The sequence below is a fragment of the Tenrec ecaudatus genome, chromosome 16, assembly GCF_050624435.1.
Source record: "Tenrec ecaudatus isolate mTenEca1 chromosome 16, mTenEca1.hap1, whole genome shotgun sequence".
NCBI lineage: Eukaryota > Metazoa > Chordata > Mammalia > Afrosoricida > Tenrecidae > Tenrec > Tenrec ecaudatus.
Window position 1 is genome coordinate 45,978,696 of NC_134545.1, and position 21,184 is coordinate 45,999,879.

General features: G+C 42.2%; 1 protein-coding gene across 1 annotated transcript; it reads left to right on the forward strand.

The window, feature by feature from the left end:
- Window positions 1–9,143: 9,143 nt before the first annotated feature.
- Window positions 9,144–13,324, forward strand: MSS51 (MSS51 mitochondrial translational activator). Its single transcript, XM_075534105.1, has 6 exons — window positions 9,144–9,738; window positions 10,016–10,171; window positions 10,696–10,820; window positions 11,026–11,592; window positions 12,074–12,167; window positions 12,481–13,324. The coding sequence occupies exons 1-6, from the start codon at window positions 9,500–9,502 to the stop codon at window positions 12,698–12,700; spliced, it is 1,401 nt and encodes a 466-aa protein (XP_075390220.1). The 5' UTR covers window positions 9,144–9,499; the 3' UTR covers window positions 12,701–13,324.
- Window positions 13,325–21,184: the final 7,860 nt, after the last annotated feature.

Here is a 21,184-nt window from a genome sequence, read left to right on the forward strand (position 1 = left end):
TAGAATGAATGGGTTGTTAAAATTTCCAAGACTCTGAATCTTTACAGGAACAGAAAGGTTCATCTTTCTTGGAGCAGCTGGTGTGTTTGAATCTCTGACCTTTCATTCACACCCAGCACACAACCCACTGTGCCACCAGGGATCTTTTGGGCCAGCAAATTGGTGTTAGGTGCTGTGGAGTCTGTTTCTCCCTCGTAGTAGCCCCGTGTACAACAAAAGGAAACTGCCTGGTTTAAACAATATTCCTATGCTGCCCATAGTTGTCAGTGTCTGATTCCTCCAAAGTGGATCGTCTGGTCTTTCTTTGTGGCTTGTTCTTACTGTAGGAACTCTGCTGTAACCTGTTCACTTTGGGTAATGATGGTAACATATAAATATCATTTCAATATCAGATTTTATTTCTACCTATCATCCACACTTATGCTCCAAGATGACACTTTTGGGTTAGGAAAGACAACCTCTGACTTCTTGTACTTACTGTAACACAACTCAACACTTGGTCTTCTGGCAGTTTAATTTGAAATTGACCTAAAACTTGAGCTTAAAATGAATCACGTTTTCAAGTTGTTCTAAGACATTTTCTTTTGTTTACAGCTACCTGCTGTGTGAATCTTTCACACACCTACTTATAGTTTATGCTTTTTACACTTAGAGAGTTTCTTTCGGGAGCATTTTTTGTATGTGTTTATCTTTAGATTTAATTTTGCCACATTTCAGGCCATATTGTCCAGGGTTCTGTTCCCCAGTTTGATGGTGGTTCATTGAGACAGGTAAGTAACAGATGAAGCCAGATGTAAGTTAAATTATGTATCTTATGGTCATACAGGACCACTGTCTTAGCAATTCTCATAGGTTTTAGAGCTTGATACCTTTTAAGTGGAAAGAAATAAGAAATGTAACATTGAATTCACTAATCAGCATTTCTTATAGGAAACATTGAATGAGAGACAATGGTGGGGTGATTCTTTTCCATCTACCATGACATCCTGTTCTTGTCTTAGCTTTAGTCACTAAAATTTTTGTCTTAATTAATATTCCCAAATGTTTATTATGACACCTTCACTCACATAGTATCTTCCTTTCGTTTTAAAGTAAATCTTACAAATTAATTCTGAATGTTTGTTCTACAATTAATTCCCTTGTGTACCTTAATAAATGGCCAGTTCTCTTCCTCTTCAGTTTTGTAGCTGTATTCAAACCTAGATTGAACATTGTGGAGCTTGGTTTGAGCAATATTTGTTATGCCAAAAAGGACACTGAACTTAGAAAACTCATCTGAGTCTAGATTGACATCTAAGACCTTAGGAGTTCCTGCCCCTTTTGGCTAATGTCTGTCCTTTTCAAAAACTTCTTGAACCCCAGGGTGTGGGTGGTGATGTTGAGTGAGTGATTGAGTGAGTGAGTGAGTGAGTGAGTGAGTGAGTGTGTGTGTGTGTGTGTGTGTGTGTGTGTGTGTGTGTGTTTTAAAGCTCTGAACTTAGAGCAGAAATGCTGTCCTGAGTGAGAGGTTTTCCCTCAGCCTGTCTGGCCTTTATGAGTGTGAGAGGGTTGGCAGTGTCCTGAGCCCTGTTGGCAGAGAACATGGGTCAAGAGAGACCAGCTCTCCACTTGCCTTGCTAGGCAGGACTCAGCCTGGGCCGCCTTGTTGGCAGACCACACTTACTCCCAGGCACCCAGCATTTCAGCAGTTTGCAGAGGAAAGTGATATGAAGGGACAGCTGCAAGTCAGTCACAACTTAGAGCTGAGGCGATCAGCATTCACTTCACTTGGAGGAGAGAGAAGGAAGGAAGCCGAGGGTTTAGCAGGGTAAGTTCCCTTTCCATCAACCTGTCTGCTTGCTTAGTTTATCACACCAACGAGTGCTAATCATTGACTAAGCCGCCGGATGTAGTTAAAAGAGCACTGTTCTTAGGGTATTTCTCCTTTTCTTGCTCCCTGTCTCGGTCCCTTTTGAGAACCTCCAATGACCAAGTTGATTCGTAATTTACCTCCCTACTCTGTGAAGACAGTTTGTGTTTTCTGGTGAATTAGAGAAATTAGATGGGTCCTGGTCTGGAGATGGTATGAGTATGACTGTTTTTGGGGACCTGTTTGTGAAACTTGGGGCTTTGGTGATAACGAGAAAGATGGGAGACTTAGATCTAGGAATAGACATATTTTGGTTTGGAGTTAGAGATAAAGGATAAGAATTTTTTTATGCCTATCTAGTTCATGTCTCCTCTCTAGTTCTTAGAATTTATACCACCCCTCCCCCTAGTTACTGGAATTATAAAGCCTAGGTTTTTGAGGGTATATTAACCCAGGTCCCTGGGAATGACTGTAGTAATGATGAAGTAATTGTGTTTTTTTAGATAGGGTAGGCTCTGGGCTCTGGAAATTTCTGAGAACTTGCCACAAGTTTTGCCATTTCTCCCTCTGTCCCATCTGTTTTGTTTCTTTTGTTTTCTACTCTACCCCCCACCCCACCTTTGATACTCCCAGACTTGGAGCAGCCTGGGGCTCTTTGCAGGACCTGTAGAACCTGAGGATCTGAATCTGGACCAAGGGCACAGAAATTTAGTTGTGAGTCTGTTGATATATATAGATGCAAATGCAAAGACCTGGCTCCTCACTCTTTTACCTTCTTACCTTTCTGCCAGAAAGTTAGCTCATTTGGGTCATGAAATATCCTCTAGACACAGAGGAGATTGATCTAGGATTTCATCCCCACCACCCCATGCTGTGTGAGCCTTTTGACTTCTAGCCAGTTTACCAACCCTCAGAAAGCCAAGTTAACCTTCCTTAGAGGAAACTCCTCCTACCTTGGAAACAGAGATAAATGAAGCAATACCTTCTGACCTTAGAGAGTTTCCTTTATAGCAGTAAGGCTTTATGGTTGAACAACATCAGGAAGATATTTATAACCCTTGGGATATAAGACCCTAGGATGGTCTCAGATCAAAGACGTAACCAACCTACCTATAAAGGAAACATAGATTATCTTAAAGGAAGATTATCCTGCCTAAAGGTGGGTGGATAGAGCAGATGCATGGTGAAAAATAGTATTGAAAATGTTATGATAGGAAAAAAAAAAGGACCTGATGCCAAGGGCTTAAGTGGAGAGCAAAGGCTTTGAAAATGATGAGGGCAAAGAATGTACAGATGTGCTTGACACAATTGATGTATGTATGGATTGTGATAAGAGTTGTATGAGTCCCCAATAAAATGTTTTTTTAAATGTTACAATAATACAAGGGAAAACTAAAAAAAAACAGAATTTTTTTCAAAACTATATATTTAATTTTTTTACAAAACAACCTTAACCCTTCAAAATATTCTCCATTACATTTAATACATTTATCAAATCTGTTTCCATTTTTGGAAACATTTTCAAACTCATCTGTTTGAATGGCTACAGCACCTTCCTCGTTTTGCTTTGTTTTTCTTCGCCTCTTAGGCATCATCAAATCGCTGTCCTTTCATACATATCCCTCTTCACTCACAGAAGCAAAAAGAAATCACAGAGTGAGGTCAGGTGAGTCAGGGGCATGGGGCAAGAAAGGCATGCTGCTTTTTGCCCAAAAACTAGCACACTGACACGGCTGCATGAGCAGGTGCATTGTCGTGGCAAAACCAATTTCCAGTCTGTTGTGTTATCTTTTCAGAACCTCAAAATAGGAAGCTCAGTTAACAGTCTGACCTGGTGGAACAAACTTCAAATGCACTGTCCCCCTCACATCAAAAAAACAAATGAGCATTGTCCATCTTTGAGTTCACTTGGCGAGCATTTTTTGGGCGAGGTGGCGGTGGCATCTTCCATTGGCATGATCGATGTTTGCTTTCAGGTCACAAGAGTAGCACCATGTCTCGTCACCAGTAATGACCTTGGGAAAAAGTCTGGGTTGCTTCGGAGTTCTTTAAAAGCATGGCATGTTCCACTAGGTGCTCTTTTTCCTGGTCAGTCAGAACCTGAGGCACACATTTGATAGTGGCCCTTCTCATTCCCAATCTCCCGTGAAAATTCTCTGAACCGAACTCCAAAATAGTCCAGATAACTTCCCCGTCTCGTCAATGATCTGTTGTCATTCTTTGAGCGCGAGTACATGAATTTTGTTGAAATTTTTTTGGTCCACTGAGGAAGCTGATGGACGTCCAGAATGAGGTTTGTCATCGACATTTCACCTTTTTTGAAATGAGAAAACCACTCGTACACTTTGAGCTTCCCTATAATGCTATCTCCTTGTAAGCTGTGTTCAACATCACAACAGTTTCTGTAGCACTTTTCCCACGCAGGAAACAATGTCACCGCCACACACTGTTCTGTTAAATCTGCCATCACAAAAATGAGGTTTGAGCGAAACTACTTTGACGAAAATACTGTGACCAGAGAGAACCTTCCTAAGCGATGCCACTGGGTGCACTAACTCAGAGCAAGTTGCTCAATGCGCACCTAGCAGGAAAAATGCGGACTATGAAAACTTTGCTAAGTGGAGCTTTTTTCTGTTTATTTGGGGGGTGCCCTCTCATATATGTTGATTAAAAGTGAAGGGACGAGAGTCAGTTCACTTGTGGGAAATGGGTTCCCCGAGTGTGACAGACATTTCCACTTGCCCTTCAGTAAAGGGAAATGCTTAAGCCCTAAAATAAATCTCATATCCTTAGGTTTTGTTACATCACCTGGATAGTTCTGGGAGGCTTTGTTTGTTGCCATCCACACTTCAGCTGAATAATGATTTTGTAGTTTTACTTTATAGCCTTGCAGATACTGTCCAGAAAGATAAACATTTACAGCATTTTTATAATAAGATGTGATCACTGATCTGAACTTTAAAAGGTGCCTCCTTCACAGAACCAACTCCTGTCAGCATTTTTTTTCAATCATTTTATTGGAGGCCCACATAATTCATCACAATCCATACATCCATCCATTGTGTCAAGCACATTTGTACATTTGCTTCCATTATAATTTTCAAAACATTTACTTTCTACTTAAGCCCTTGGTGTCAGCTCATTTTCCCCTCCCTCCCCCATCCTCCTCCCCTCACGAACCCTTGGAAATTTATAAATTATTATTATTTTGTCATGTATTACATTGTCCAGCGTCTCCCTTCACCCACTTTTCTGTTGTCCATCCCCTAGTGAGGAGGTTATCTATAGATCCTTGTAATCAGTTCCCCCTTTCCACCCCACCCTCCCTCCTTCCACCCTTCCAGTATCGCCACTCTCACCACTGGTCCTGAAGGGATCATCTGTCCTGGATTCCCTGTGTTTCCAGTTCCTATCTGTACCAGTGTACATCCTCTGGTCTAGCCGGATTTGTAAGGTAGAATTGGGATCATGATAGTGGGGGAGGCGGGGGATTGGGTTTGTATGCTTCAGGATACATTTTTTAATCATTTTATTGGGGGCTCACACAACTCTTATCACAATCAATACATCCACCCATTGTGTCAAGTACATTTGTTGCCATCATCATTCTCATCCTGCCATCATTTTTATCCTCTAGCATTTCCCTTTCCCTGGAGACAGTTAATCTGGGGTGAATACGGTTTTAGCTTCTCAATCAATAAATCTTTACCTTTTCCCCCTTGCCCCTCCCCTTTCTTCCTCCTGCCTCCAATCCTTGTTGGGGTAAAGTTCACCTAATTTTACCACAGAAAACTGGGGGGGAAGGGTTTTTTCAACATAAAAAATATGCTGAAAAAACTCAGCTTATAATCAAGTGTTAACAGTAACTATTTAAAAGTGAACAACTGAATAACATTTAGTACATTCAGTTTTGTGCCATCACCACCTCTATCTAGTTCATTTTTATCCCCAAAATAAAACCTTGAACCCATTAAACAGTTACTACCCTCACCCACCCCACCCACACACACACCCTGCTCCTATTCTAGATGCTTAATATAAATGGAATACTTTAATTTGTGACCTTCTGTTCCTGTGTGGACTAGAGAAACAAATCCAGAGACACCTATATATGAACAGGAACCCTAAAATACTGGAATTTTTTTCAAAGCTATATATTTAAATTTTTTTACAAAACAAACATCACTATAAAAACACTCTCTAATACACTTAATACATTTATCATTTATCAAATCTGCGATTACATTCCTGGAAACAATGTTCAAACTCATTCATCCGTTTGGGTGGCTGATAGCACCTCTCTTGTTTTTTTATTCACCTCTTCTACATTTCAAATTGCTGTCCTATCATTTGTGGAAACAAAAAGAAGTCGCCTCAAGCGAAGCCAGGTAAGTGCTGTTTTTAGGTACATTAACTTAGAGTTGCCCGATGATCACCTGGTGGGGCGGGGTTGCAGGATGCATGCTACGAAAGCTTCGCCCAGCATTTTCCTGGGTTTTTTTTGCAGGGGTACCCCCTCGTATGTGCATGAAGAGCTTCATATGAAGCAAACATCCCAGCCCAATCCAGATCACGTCCATAAGATAGGTACTAGTCCATAAGTCCCTCTTGAGCCTCATGAAGCCACATGCAATGATGCAGAATGCAGCAAAGTCTTGTGGTGCCAATGACAGTGGAAGTATCACAGGACTCTTGCAAGTCTCTACCTGGCTCAAGAAGAGGAAGGTGAAGGCAAAGGAGGTTCCTGGGACCCTTATGAGAAGGCCATGCCCACAAGGAGGCACCATCCAGCTTTGACCTGATTGACAGGCCAGACTACCCCCCTGCACTTTCTTGATCAAGTTGATATGAAATTATGTAACTACCACAGTACCTTTTCACTTAGCATAATATTTTGAGATTGCTTCACATTGGAGCTTGTATTCATACTTCATTCCTGCTATGGTTGAAAATGTTGTAAAGTTCTACCACAATTTATCTAGTCATCTGCAATGGACTGTTGGGCTGTTTGCATCTTTTGACTATTGTGAATTGTGCTGCTATGAGCTGCATATACAAGTATATGTTGAGAGTACTTGTTTTCATTTCTTTGGTGTACATACCTAGGAATCAGATTGCTGGATTACAGGATAATTCTATTTTTAACTTTTTGTGGACGTGTCAAACTGCTTTATGTAGTGGCTACACCACTTTACCTTTTAACTAGCAATGAACAAGTCTTCCGATACTACTTCTTGCACGCTCTGTTGTATCACCTTTTGCTCATCTTCCTTTTTCTAGTCTATCCCATCCCCAATTCATTCTATATATTGCTAATATATAAATTTATCTACAGCCCATCTATTGCTTTCAGCTCCAAAATCTGAATCAAAGTCCCTTTATTTTTAGGGAAAGTCTAAACTCCTTAACATTGCAGCTGACCTGGATCTATCTTGCTTATTTTGTATCCGATACCTTTTAGATTTCACAAAACAGCCCAGGTGGCACAGTCGTTAAAGCACCCAGTATTTGAACCTACTCACTGCGCTGTGAGAGAAAGATGCGGCAGTCTGCTTCCATGAAGATTTATAGCCTTGAAAAACTGATGGAACAGTACGACTCTCTTCTATGAGTCAGATCAATCTGCTGATGTCAATGGGGGATGGATTAAATTTAACAAACAAACTCAGACCATTTTGTTGCTTTCATTTCTAGAATGTTCCATCTACTTTTCTATGCTTACACTTACTCTTCTGATTGAAATTCCTTCCTCCACCTCCCATGTATTTAAATTATTCCCATCTTTTAAAGTTTATTCTGGGTATTACCTCCTTCTTGAAGTCTTTCTTAAGCTCCCCATTAGCTTCTTCTGATCTCCCATTAGTTGTTTTAATTTAACTTTTCTTACAGGATTTGTATACTGCCTTACTCCTTATAAGACATTTATATGATTTATTCCATATTTATTTCCACATTGTAATTTGAAACTATTTCTTTACCAATGAATATTTATTTAATAAATGAATTCTCATTTTCTGAGATGGTTCCTTCTGGCTACTCAGCCATTGTAGAAGGATGGGCATGGAGACAGGCACAGGGAAGGAGGAGGAGATTATAGAGGCCTACCTAAGTGGCTGGATAAGTAGTTCTAGTTCAAAACTTTCCTTTTAGAGATTGTGTGTGTGCACGTGGGCTTGCATGCAGGTGCATGCATCTGATTTGCTTTCACTACACAGCTCTTAGTTTATTTTCTATTTCATTTTTATACTTCTGAATTTATTGCTTATATATATGATGGTGTATCTTTTAAAATGGTTTTCAATGTCATTCAACAATAACAAGTGGCATGTATTTAGAGAGCATAATTTGATAAGTCTTACATGTTAGTGAAGCCATGTTAAGATAATAAACTTATCCATTACCCTTAAAATAAATAAACAAAAAAAAACACTCGTGTTTCATTTCTCCAACTAGAGTATATTGGCCAAGTTCCCAATTATAAACACTTTTTGTTCTTTTTCCCTCCCTTTTAAGTTGATTTTTAAAATACACTAAAAAAATAAAATGCACTAATAGAGTGTGAATTTATTCTTATAAAAAGGTCACCCAGCACCAGTTCCAGTCCCTCCTTTCCTTCCTCTGAATCAGTTTTAAATAAACCCTGCCAGATCTTTTTTATTAAATCATTTTATTGGGGACCCATTACAGCTCTTATCACAATCCATACATCCATCCATTGTGTCAAGCACTTTTGTACATTTGTTTCCATTATCATTTTCAAAACATTTTCTTCCTACTTAAGTCCTTAGTATCAGCTTATTTTTTCCCTCCCTCCCCCATCCTCCTCCCCTCACGAACCCTTGGTAGTTTATAAATTATTATTTTTTCATGTCTTACACTGACCAATGTTTCCCTTCACCCACTTTTCTGTTGTCTGTCCTCCAGGGAGGGGGTTATATGTAGATGATTATGATTGGCTCCTCCTTTTTCCCCCCATCTTTCCCTTACCCTCCTGATATTGCTACTCTCATTATTGGTACTAAAGAGTTTATCTGTCGTGGATTTCCTGTGTTTCTAGCTGTGTTTCATGTACATGCTCTGGTCGAGCTGGATTTGTATGGTAGAATTGGAGTCATGATAGTGGGGTGGGGTGGTGGATTATTAAAGAACTAGAGGAAAGTTGTATGTTTCATCAGTGTTATACTGCACCCAGACTGGCTCATCTCTTCCTTGTGATTGTAAGGGGATGTCCAATTGTCTACAAATGGGCTCTGGGTCTCCACTCTGCGCTTCCCCTCATTCATATTGATATGATTTTTTTGTTCTGAGTCTTTGATGCCTGATACCTGATCCCATTGACACCTCATGATCACACAGGCTGGGGTGCTTCCTCCATGTGGACTTCATATCTTTTAATATGCATTGACAATGTACATAATCACATTATAAATAGAATTTCATATATTACACATATATTTATAAATCTTATTCATATGTCATGATTTCCCTCTTTTTCACAACTACAATAGTAAATAATCTTAACTGATATCTAAGATGGACCTAGAGAGACTGGGCTGAGAAGTAAAAGGTTAGCTCTAAAATGAACACATGACATGGGTCCACTTGGAAGAAGCCCATCAATGTTTGCTCTACAGATAGACCCCAGGTAGCATGGCTCCACGGTCTCAACGACGACGACACAAGAAACCCTCCTCACCAGTGGCTCCCATGGCTGAAACCCCACCCAAGGTTATGACCCCACCTAAGACTGTGAACCCTGTGCCTCTGACGCTCTCAAAGCCTGGTCCTAGCATTGATGCACTTGGCTTCTTCTCTCTGGAGAAAAATGTTCCTGGCCTATCCCAGCTGATCCTTCAGAAGTTGAACATGAAGAGCTATGATGAATACAAGTGAGTGTCCAGTTCCGTGAGAAGGGAATACTACCTCTGATAGAATGGATTTCAGAGGTGGAGAGGGAGTAGCGTTTGAGGAGTAAAGAATATGTACAATGAAGACATTTCCGTGTCAGCTTTATGACTATAGAAGAATATAATTTGTGAAGAGTAGTGATGGGAGGAGGAGACATGAAAAGTAGGAACTGTGTAGGAGGCTAGGTGTGGGGGGGGGGGGGATTTGAGAGGTTTTGTACATGTTCTTTGTCCTATTTCCATTCTGCTGTTTCTGCAGGTTGGTGATAGACGGGGGTATCCCCATATCAGGCTTTGGATTTCGATGTCCTCAAGAAATGTTTCAGAGACTGGAGGACACATTTCGATTCTGTGCTCAATGTAGAGCACTCCCTAGTGGCCTTTCAGGCTCAAAGGTTCTCCGGTGCTGCAAGAGGTGACTTGTGGGTAGTACAGTGTGCGGGGGTGGGGCGGGGGAAATCATTCCTAGAGGAATGGTTGAAGGATTTTCCAAAATAATGTAGGCCCCACTCCTCATATTGCATGATCCAAGCCACAAACAGATTAGAACAAGGAGAAGCTCCTGTCTGGTTTTAGTAGCACAGAGCATCTTCTTTATTATCCAGAGGGTAAGAAATGCATCAGTCGTGGGGGAGATGAGGGAGGCAGTCAGAGACTCCCAGGAGTTTTGTTTGTTTGTTTTGTCTTCTGTTAAGAGATGTGAATGGTGATAGTTCCAGATGCAGACTAACGTGTTACTCTGCCCTAAGAATAATTCCCAATTGCTCTTACCCGCCCCTTCAAATAGTCTCTAAATTTGGTAGATCATGTCATTCCTCTCCCCACTTTCTTTACCCAGTGATCTTCCATTCTCGAGATGCAAGAATAGCAATTCTCTTTCTAGACAGGCTTCACTAACCCTTATGATGTAGTACTAATTCTATATCTCATCCCCCTCAGGTGCAGAAACGTCTATTACTGCGGTCCAGAGTGCCAGAGGTCAGACTGGCCAGTACACAAAAGGGTCTGTCAAGAGCTGCAGCTGGTGGCTGTGGATCGGCTTATGGAATGGCTTCTGGTTACAGGTGAAGTGGTGATCTTGGGAAACATTGCCATGTTGGACACTGTAGGGAAAGCCTGTTGTTAATGAGGAACTGGGCCAGGGAACTAGAGCACTCTTGCTCTCAGGTTGGGGAAGTGAACTTGGAGAGAATATTGAATATTAGGGAGGAGGGAAGTTGGATATCAAAGAAGGATCAAGACACTGTACTTGTTCTCTCTTTCTTGCAGGTGACTTTGTCCTACCCTCAGGACCTTGGTCACGGCCAACCAAAATTATACAGGGCTGGGACACCTGGTTTTCTATGCGAGCATTACAGCTAGATGCTTCACTGGATGCTGTGCTAGGTAGCCAGGCCATGACCAACCTGTGGGCCAGTGTAAGGCAACCAAGGCCAGCCTCTGATGTTCTCCAGGGCTCCTTGAGACGGCTGCTGACAGATGCCTTATCACGACCCTTAACACTGGGCCTGGGCCTTCAAGCCTTGGGGATAGATGTTGGGAAGACTGGGGGAAGCACAGTGCATGTGGTTGGTGCTTCCCATGTGGAGACGTTCCTCACTCGTCCTGGAGACTATGATGAGCTTACCTACATGTTTCCTGGACACCATGGCCTCCATGTGATCATGGTTGGTGTAGATGTGGCTACTGGCTTTTCACAGAGCACCTCAACTTCATCCCTGAAGCCTGGCACAATTCAGCTTAGCAGTCACAGGGGTCTCTATCATGACTTCTGGGAAGAGCAAGTAGAGACTGGACAGATAGCCCATCCAGATTTGGTTGTGGGATTCCATCCAGGTAAGTGTTACAGGTTCAGGGGGATATTAAGTGACTCCCTCGAGAATCCTGACCTTGGATCTTCTATCTTTCAAAAAAACCAAAAACTCAGTGCCATGGAGTTAATGCTGACTCATAGTGGCCCCTTGTGGGTTTCCAAGACTGTGACTGTCTATGGAGTAAAAAGCCCAGTCATTCTCCTTTGGAGCTACTCGTGGTTTTGAATTGCTGACCATGAGGATTGCAGCCCAATACCAGGACTCCTTCTATCTCTGAAACTCTTTTATGTTGACCTGGTTAAACAATAGGATTGACCTTTAGCCATAACCTTCATTGATCATTAGCTAAATGTACTACCCTGGTTCAGATTTTTCCATTGAAGAGCCTGTGGTGGGTGCCGGTCGCAATGAGGAGGGTTAGAGGTGAGCATAAAAAGGGGTGGAGTAGACACAGTTGAGAATTCTCTTTCCCTGTCTTTTCACCTTTCCATTTTGTTCCATAGGTTTCCATTCCTCTCCAGACTTGATGGAAGCTTGGCTGCCCACCCTACTGCTACTTCGTGATTACAAGATTCCCACACTGCTCACTGTTTACAGGTTTGACTGCTTCCTATGGGTGGCACCTCTGTGACTCACTCACCTTTATATACTAAGTCCCTTTCTTCCTCTGTTGCCATCCAGTAAGAATTCTTCTCATTTCCACTCACTTTCTAATGGCCTGGAGTAAACTCCATGCAAATTAACAAGGGGTTTAGTGAAACGCTGGAGCGGGAGAGATGGCCTTACTAGTCCAGTCTTAAGTAAGTCTTGGAACTGATGAGTCTAGGAATGTCAGGCCCTGGAGCAATCTTTCCCTTCTCTGTCTCTTATCCTCAGCACACCGGTGTTTTTTCTCACATCTTCCCTACAGCTCTCAGGAGTTGGCAGCCTCTTTGCAGATTTTGGTGGACCTGGATGCTCATGTCACTGCTTACGGAGAGAACCCTTTCAAATCCCTCAAACCTGAGCAAGTCTATTCCAACCCCAACAAGCAGCCAGTGTACTGCAATGCCTACTATATCATGTTTCTTGGGAGTCTCCGCCAACTGGAGCAGCGACAACTGGAAGAGGAAGTTGATGGCAAGGTTTAAATAGCTGAGCCAGACCGAGCTTCTGGAAAGTGGAGAGATTGTGATGAAATTACTCTCCTACTGCCAGGTTGTTACCAACTATCAAACCCACTGTATATTCTAAACTTCATTCATTGTCCAGGTAACATTCTAAGCAGAAGCAGCTCCTCTGGCGTGATTTGTTGCAATGAGATTAAACCACAGTAGCTTCTAGGCATACTCATCTGGATTGAATGAGGACCTGGTATCTATTTTTCCAGATATTAGAGTTCTAAGCAGTTTCTTTTGTGGGGAAAAAAATTAATTCTCGACGAACTAGGTGGCAGCCTCTTCTTCGGGAGGAAAATGAAAAAGAAAAGAAATGATCTTATTCTTGAGGGGTGGGGGAGGCAGGGAGCTAGCTTCTAGTCCAGCAATTTGGACTGCAGAATGGCCTTGAAATGGTTCAACAACGACAAATGAGAGAAGGTGTGGGGATTGAGAGGCTGGTTTCTTTCAGGGCCCTTTCACATTAACTAGCTCATTCCTTCGGCGTTCCTGTTTCTAGAGCAGCTTTTTGTCCAGTGTTATAATTAGCTGTCCTGGAGTCTCTCATACTTTACACGAATTTACTGGCATTATTTGTTATCACCTGGCATGGCATAATAAACTCAACTTGGAACTTCCTACGCTACTTGTTTTATTTTCTATTCACTGGCAAGTATTACTTATCTATGCACGGCATCCCAAGATTTGGAGGGTTCTCTCTTGCCAAGAGAGTGATTAATATCAGTTCTCAGTCTGGGCCTGCCATTTAACACACACCTGTTTCAGGATACCCCTTCTCTTATCACAATGAAGATCAGGGCTCTCCCCAGGTATTTCCATGACTTCCCCATCTCCATCCACCCCAATAAACACATAGCTGCTTTTGTTGCCCACTATGATAGGACTAATGCTAGAATTAATGTTTTCATTCAGAACATTCCATTCATGCGTCATGTGAAAGATGCTGTTTTTGGATTTTTGGTTGATAAAAAGGTGTATGAGATACCTTCTTTAACCCAGGAAGGGAAATAGTAATGCCTATACCTTGATGACCTTAGTACAAGTTATAATGTGGAATACGACCTGTGAGGGAGGCTTGTTATGCTAGGGAAATAAAGTAGGAAAACAATCACTTTGCTAGGTTAGTAGGAAGGTTTTATAAATTAGAATTTTATTAAAGTTTGAGGGTAGGTCATTCCAACTGGATAGAACAAGAGCAGAACTTGTGGGCCAGAAAAGCTCTGCAGATATTTTGGGGTTGCTGTTGTAGACTGCACTGGAGCCCTCCTGGGAGAGAGCCTATTAACTGCAAGGCATCGCTTTGAAACCTCCAGCCACTCCCAGGGAGAAAGATGGGGCTTTCTACTCCTGTAAACAGTAACAGTCTTGGAAACTCACAGAGGCAGTTCTGCTCTGTCCTTTAGGGTGGCTGTAAGTCGGCATCGACTCAGTGGCAGTGAGAGCGAGTCTTAGGCTGCATTCTCTAGAGAGGCAAAACCAGTGAAGCCTGTGCCTAAATATGTATATAGAAGGATTTATCTCAAGGAAATGGCTCATTCTGTTATGGATGCTGGCGAGTCCCAAATCTGTGGGAGGCCTCTTATTACTCATTAATTCCAGATTAGTGTCCTTAGAAGCTACTGTGGTTTCAGTTCCAAAGCAGTCTGAGATTTCTCCTGATGAACCCAAATCAGCCCGTCAGCACGTGGAAGCATGTTCACTGTCATTGGTAGTTGCTGCTGTTGTTTGTTAGATGCCGTTGAGTCGAAAATCAAAACCACAATGAGATACCCCTTTACATGGATTATGATGGCCTTGATCAGAAAACAGGCGAATAAGGGCTACCAAGGATGCAGAGACATTGGGATCCTTGTGAATTGCAGGGGGAATGTCAGATGGAACAGTCCTTGTGGGAAGAGTTTGGAGGCTCCTCATACTTAGACAGGATTACCATGTGCCCCAACAATTCTGTTTTCTTGAACAGCACAGGTTAGAATTGTGTAACCCACTTACATATCAATTTTTTCTGTTGCTATTGAGGTGAAATTGCGTATTGCAAGTATCCGCTTAAAATGCAATTGCTAATCTGCTCTATAAACCTTCACCCATTTAACAATGATTTTAAAAATATAATAGCAACAGGATAGATAAAATCCCTTATCATGTGGTTCTGAAGGGATCAGTTATCAGGCATCAAAGAACAAAAAATCATATCGTTAGGTGCATACCTCCATGCTATGATCACTGAGGACAAACAGGTGCATAAGCAAATGTGAAGAAAGCTGATGATGCCCTGCTATCAAGAGATAGTGTCTAGGGTCTTAAAGGCTTGAAGGTAAACAAGCGGCCATCTAGCTCAGAAGCAACAAAGCCCACATGGAAGAAGCACACTAGCCTGTGCGATCACGAGGTGTCGAAGGGATCAGGTATAAGGCATCATCAGAAAAAAAAAATCTTACCATAGTGAATGAAGGGGGAAGTGCAGAGTGGAGACCCAAAGCCCATTTGTCTGCCACTGGAGATCCATCCCCTTGCATAGGGGTCTAGGGGAGGAGATGAGTCGGTGCGATGTAGCACCGATGATGAATACAGCTTTCCTCCAGTTCCTAAATGCTTCCTCCCCCCAAACTATCATGATCCGAATTCTACCTTGTAAGACTGGATAGAACAGAGGTTGTACACTGGTGCAAATAAGAGCTCAAGGCACAGGGAAACCAGGGCGGATGATACCTTCAGGACCAGGGGTGTGAGGGGAAATATTGGGAGGGTAAAGGGAGAGTGGGTTGGAAAGAGGGAACCGATTACAAGGATCTACATGTGACCTCTTCCCTGGGGGACGGACAACAGAAAAGGGGGTGAAGGGAGACACCGGATAGGGCAAGATATGACAAAATAATAATCTATAAATAATAAAGGGCTCATGAGGGAGGGGGAAGTGGAGAGGGAGGGGAAAAAAAAGAGGACCTGATGCCAAGGGCTTAAATGGAGAGCAAATGCTTTGAAAATGACGAGGGCGACACAACAGCTGGAGCCAAAGTGGGTGAACAAGTAAATGTGGTGAAGAAAGCTGATGGTGCCCGGCTATCAAAAGAGATAGTGACTGGGGTCTTAAAGGCTTGAAGATAAACAAGCGGCCATCTAGCTCAGAAGCAACAAAGTCCACATGGAAGAACACACCAGAGCCTGTGTGATCGAGTGGTCCCAAAGGGATCAGTTACCAGGCATCAAAGAACAAAAAATCATATCATAGACTACACACCTCCATGATAGGATCGCTGAAGACAAATGGGTGCACAAGCAAATGTGGTGAAGAAAGCTGATGGTGCCCGGCTATCAAAAGAGATAGTGTCTGGGGTCTTAAAGGCTTGAAGGTGAACAAGCGGCCATCTCGCTCAGAAACAAATAAGCCCACATGGAAGAAGCACACCGGCCAGTGCGATCACGAGGTGCCCAAGGGACCAGATATAAGGCATCATGCAAAAAAAAAAAAAAGATATAAGTGTGTGTATGTATGTGTATATATGTGTATATGTATATATGTATGTGTATATATATATTATATTAAATGAAGGGGGAAGTGCAGAGTGGAGACCCAAGGCCCAAGTGTCGGCCAATGGAGATCCCCTCATAGAGGGGCTTAGGAGAGGAGATGGGTTAACTAGGGTGTGAGGTAGTATCGATGAAGAACACAGCTTTCCCCCAGATCCTGGATGCTTCCTCCCCCCAACTACCATGATCCGAATTCTACCTTGCAGGGCTGGATAGGACAGAGGCTGTACACTGGTACATATGAGGGTTGGAGGTACAGGGAATCCAGGGTGGAGGATACCTTCAGGACCAAGGGCGTGAGGGACGATGCTGGGAGAGTGGAGGGTGAGTGGGTTGGAAAGGGGGAACTGATTACAAGGAGCCACATGTGACCTCTTCCCTGGGAGAGGGACAGCAGAGAAGGGGGGAAGGGAGACCCCGAATAGGGCAAGATATGACAAAATAACGAGGTATAAATTACCAAGGGCATATGAGGGAGGGGGGAAAGGGGAGGGAGGGGGGAAAAAAAAGAGGACCTGATGCAAGGGGCTTAAGTGGAGAGCAAATGCCTTGAGAATGATTGGGGCAGGGAATGTATGGATGTGCTTTATACAATTGATGTATGTATATGTATGGATTGTGGTAAGAGTTGTTGGAGTCCCTAATAAAATGTAAAAGAAGAAAAGAGAAAAAAAAAGAAAATGACGAGGGCAAAGAATGTACAGATGTGCTTTACACAATTGATGTATGTATGGATTGTGATAGGAGTTGTATGGATCCCTAATAAAATGTTTTTTTAAAAATCCCTTATAAGTGAATCCATGAACTTCAAATCCATGTCAGCTATACATGATATGTGTATTTTTTCTACAACCATTTTATTGGGAGCTAATACAGATATATCATTCCATAGTTTAATCATATCAAACAGTACTGTACAATTGCTACCACAGTCAGTTTCAAAACATTCTCTTTCTTGAATTCCTTGAGATATGCTCAAGATTTGACTGCTCAGAATGTTGGTGTCCCTAATATCTGTATTGTTCAAGGGTTAAAAAAACATACTTTAAAAGCTGGGACTCATATACAGCAATACTTCTTGCAATATTATGCACAATAGGCAAAAGGTAGAAACAACTCAAATGTCCATCAACTGATAAATAAGTAAACATAATACATATCCACACAGTGAAATAATATTAAGCTATAAAAGCAGAAGTAAATGAGTGGTTCGTACTATAACATGAGTTCATTTAGAAAACAGAAACAAGCCCATTACAAAAGATCACATACTGTACTTAATAAATCCTGCTTTTGAACAGTGACATGAAAAGAGTAAACTGGAAGTACTGTGTGAGACGGTTTAGCCATCGACGGGAATCTGGGGAGATGACAGTCGCAGGTCAGACAAGAAATATGCAAGAGTCAGCTTAGATGTTGACAATGAGTATGGAACGGAAGAGGTAATTTCTATAGCAAGCAAAGTAACAAGTAGAAACAAAATTGGAACATGAAAGTACAATTTGAGAGGATTTGGTTATTGATTTTGTAAGATGAGGATGATAAGTTAGCTAGTTTCTAATCACGAGACAAAAGACACACACAAACCAGTGAAATAAAAACTTCCGAGTCAAATAAATGATTAGTAGGGTGGTGGTGACAGTATATAAACAATTATCTAAGTTCGTGCAAAATGTTCAGGATTCCTAAGTGGCCTCTGTTCTCAAAGGGTTACAATTTAATAAGAGGAGATTGACATTAAGGCAGCATCCAAAAGCTATTCAGTCATTTCTGACTCACAGCAAGTGCCCTCTGAGATTTCAAAGGCTCTAAGTCCTCACTGAAGCAGACTACACATCTGTCTATCACAGAGAGGCCGGTGGGTTTCAACCTTGACATTTGGGTTCACAGGCTTGTACTCTTAACAACTGTTCCACCAGGGCCGCTTCAAGGATAGTATTAGTAGAGTTATACAAACCTATAAAAAGTTTGTGGGGAAATTCCATTATCTTTTATTTCAAAATTTCCACAAACCTTTTGAAACTCCTATTTTTCTGAAGCCAGCATGTGAAATGAAAACTTGTCCAAACTGTAGTTGAAGATTCCTTAGGATAAGCACCACATTAGATTTTAATGTATCTTTCTCATTAGGTCCATCAGAGCCAAATTCTCCAATACTAGAAATAAATCTGTTTACCATATATCCTCGTATGTAAGCTGAGTTTTTCAGCACATTTTTTATTCAGTTTGTGTGGTAACATCAGGTGCCTCTGGTCAGTTTTTACTGTGTATATATGGGCTATGATCACCAAATGAAATAGTTGGCTCGAATTTATGAAACCCTGTCAATCAAATATTGGATACTTAAAAAAAATTTATTGGGGCTCATCCAACTCATCACAATCCATTCATACATCAGTTGCATAAAGCACATTTGTATATTCATTGCCCTCATCATTCTCAAAACATTTTCTCTCCATGTAAGCCCCTGGCATCAGCTCCTTTCCCCCCACTCTCTCATGAACTCTTGATCATTTATAAATTATTATTTTGTCATGTCTTACACTGTCCGACGTCTCCCTTCACCCACTTTTCTGTTGTCCGTTCCCCAGGGAGGAGGTTATATGTATATCCCTATAATCGGTTCCCCCTCTCTACCCCATCTTCCCTCCACCCTCATGGTATTGCCACTCTCACCACTGGTCCTGAAGGGATCATCCATCCTGGATTCCCTTTGTTTCCATTTCCCATCTGTACCAGTGTACATCCTCTGGTCTAGCTAGATTTGTAAGGTAGAATTGGGACCATGATAGTGGGGGTGGGGGGTTGGAAGCATTTAGGAACTAGAAGAAAGTTGTATGTTTCATCATTGCTACACTGCACCCTGACTGGCTTGTCTCCTCCCCGAGACCCTTTTGTAAGGGGATGTCCAGTGGCCTACAGATGGGCATTGGTCTCCACTCCGCACTGCCTCCCTCATTCACAATGATATTTTTTGTTCTTTGATATCGGATACCTCATCCCTTTGGCAACATTGGCTACTTTCCATTAGACTCTGGACTTAACGGCAGAATTCCCGCGTTCAACGTTACCTATTTTCAATTGCCATAACTCCCATTCCCTCTGAGTTAATTCCAGCTCATAGTGACCTGATACAGGGTCTCTGAGGCTGTAAAAATTTAACGGAGCATGAGGAAGGATACCAGGAGGGGAGAAGGGAAGGTGGGAGGAGAAAGGGGGAACCAATCACAATGATCTACATATACCCCCTCTCAGGGGGATGGATACCAGAAAAGTGAGTAAAGGTAGACATCAGCCAATGTGAGACATTAAGAAAATAATAGTAATTTACAAATTATCAAGGGTTCATGAGGGAGGGAGGGGGCAAATGAGCTGATACCACGGGCTTAAGTAGAAAGGAACTGTTTTGAGAATGATGATGGCAACAGATGTACAAGTGTGCTTGACACGATGGATGGATGTATGGACTGTGGTAAGTGCTGTACGAGCCCCATGTAAGATGTTGTTTTTTTAATTTATGGGAACAGATAGCCTCATCTTTCTCCTTCAGAGCAGCTGGTGAATTTGAACCACCAACTTGTAGTTAGCAGCCTAACACTTCTCAGGGCTCCTTTTAGTTGCCATAAACAAAACCTAGTTGCCATGTCACCCGCCATGGTAGACGTCAAAGAATGCAGAGTTCTTTGGGTAAGGGTCAGAAATATAGAAACCATAGGTTCAGGTTTTTGTCAACTTGGATAGGGAGATGATTCTCAGTGGGGTTGACAAATATATATGTAGTCTCTATTTTGTGGCCAACCAATCAGTTGAAAACGAAATTCCTTGGGAGTTTGCATCCCATATTTATGGATGCTCTGACAGAAGCTGACTACCACATCTTTCTCAATCCTGCATCTCACTTGTCGTCTTCTGACCTCTGGTTTTTGGTATGTGATCCAGCAGTCTGCCATGTAACCTTCCAGTTGTGGGTTCATCAGCCCCTGCAGCCACCTAAGAAAGCAGACCAGAGAAGCCTCCAGCTTTGGGACTTGCCAGCCTCCACAACTACTTGAGCTATTTCCTAGAAATAAACCCCTAGGGATACTCATTGTGTTAGTCTGGGTTGAGTAGAGAAACAAATTCAGAGACTCATATGTGTGTAAGAGAGATCTTTCTATCAAAGAGCAATTGTACATTGTGAAAACATCCCAGCCCAGTCCAAATCAAGTCCATAAATCTGATATTACCTCATATGTCGAGACTAGTCCATAAATTCAGACTTACACAGCCATGTAATGACACCAAATGCAGGAAGAGCACAGGCCAGTGGGTGGAATGTCTTGTGGATCCAGTGGTGGTGGAAGCATCTCAGTGCTGGCATGGATCTCCATGTGGTTCCTCCAGCTGCAGGGCTCTGGAGCTATCAGCATAGCACCATGTGGCTTGTCGACAGGAATGTCTCACAGGGAGTCAAAGCAGAGAGGGAGAGTGTGTGTATCTGCCCTCTAATGAGCTCTTTATCTCCTTCGCACCTCCAAATACGGTCATCAGGCTGTGACCTGGTTGGCTGGCTAGACTCCACCCCTTCATAAGTTGACAGGAGATCATGTGACTGCCACACTCATCCCTGGTGAAGTGTAAAAAAAAAATAGTTACTAGGTTTTCAGTTCACACATCTCTGGCTTTATTCCGAATAAAATGTGTTTAAACTTGTCTTTGCTATGAGTAAGTGGCTGCAGACAAGTTCTCTCAGGAATACATGGGTCTTCGTTTTGTTAGCATATCTTAAAAAAAACAAGTCTGATCAGGACAGTAGTTTCCACCGCGATCTGAGAGGCCAGTTCAATGAACGGCAAAGAGGTCAGCCCAGAAGGATGCAGTGGCTGTCTTTAGGGGTCCTGTGTTAGACAGGGTTCTCTAGAGAGACAAACCAGATTGCTAGTAATTATA

Excerpts from the sequence above, each read along its gene's own strand:
- MSS51 (XM_075534105.1), top strand. The coding sequence starts at position 9,500 with ATGGCTCCACGGTCTCAACGACGACGACACAAGAAACCCTCCTCACCA. Across the intron at positions 10,172-10,695 it reads GTTCTCCGGTGCTGCAAGAG|GTGCAGAAACGTCTATTACT; the intron begins GTGACTTGTGGG and ends CATCCCCCTCAG. Across the intron at positions 11,593-12,073 it reads GGTTGTGGGATTCCATCCAG|GTTTCCATTCCTCTCCAGAC; the intron begins GTAAGTGTTACA and ends TTTGTTCCATAG.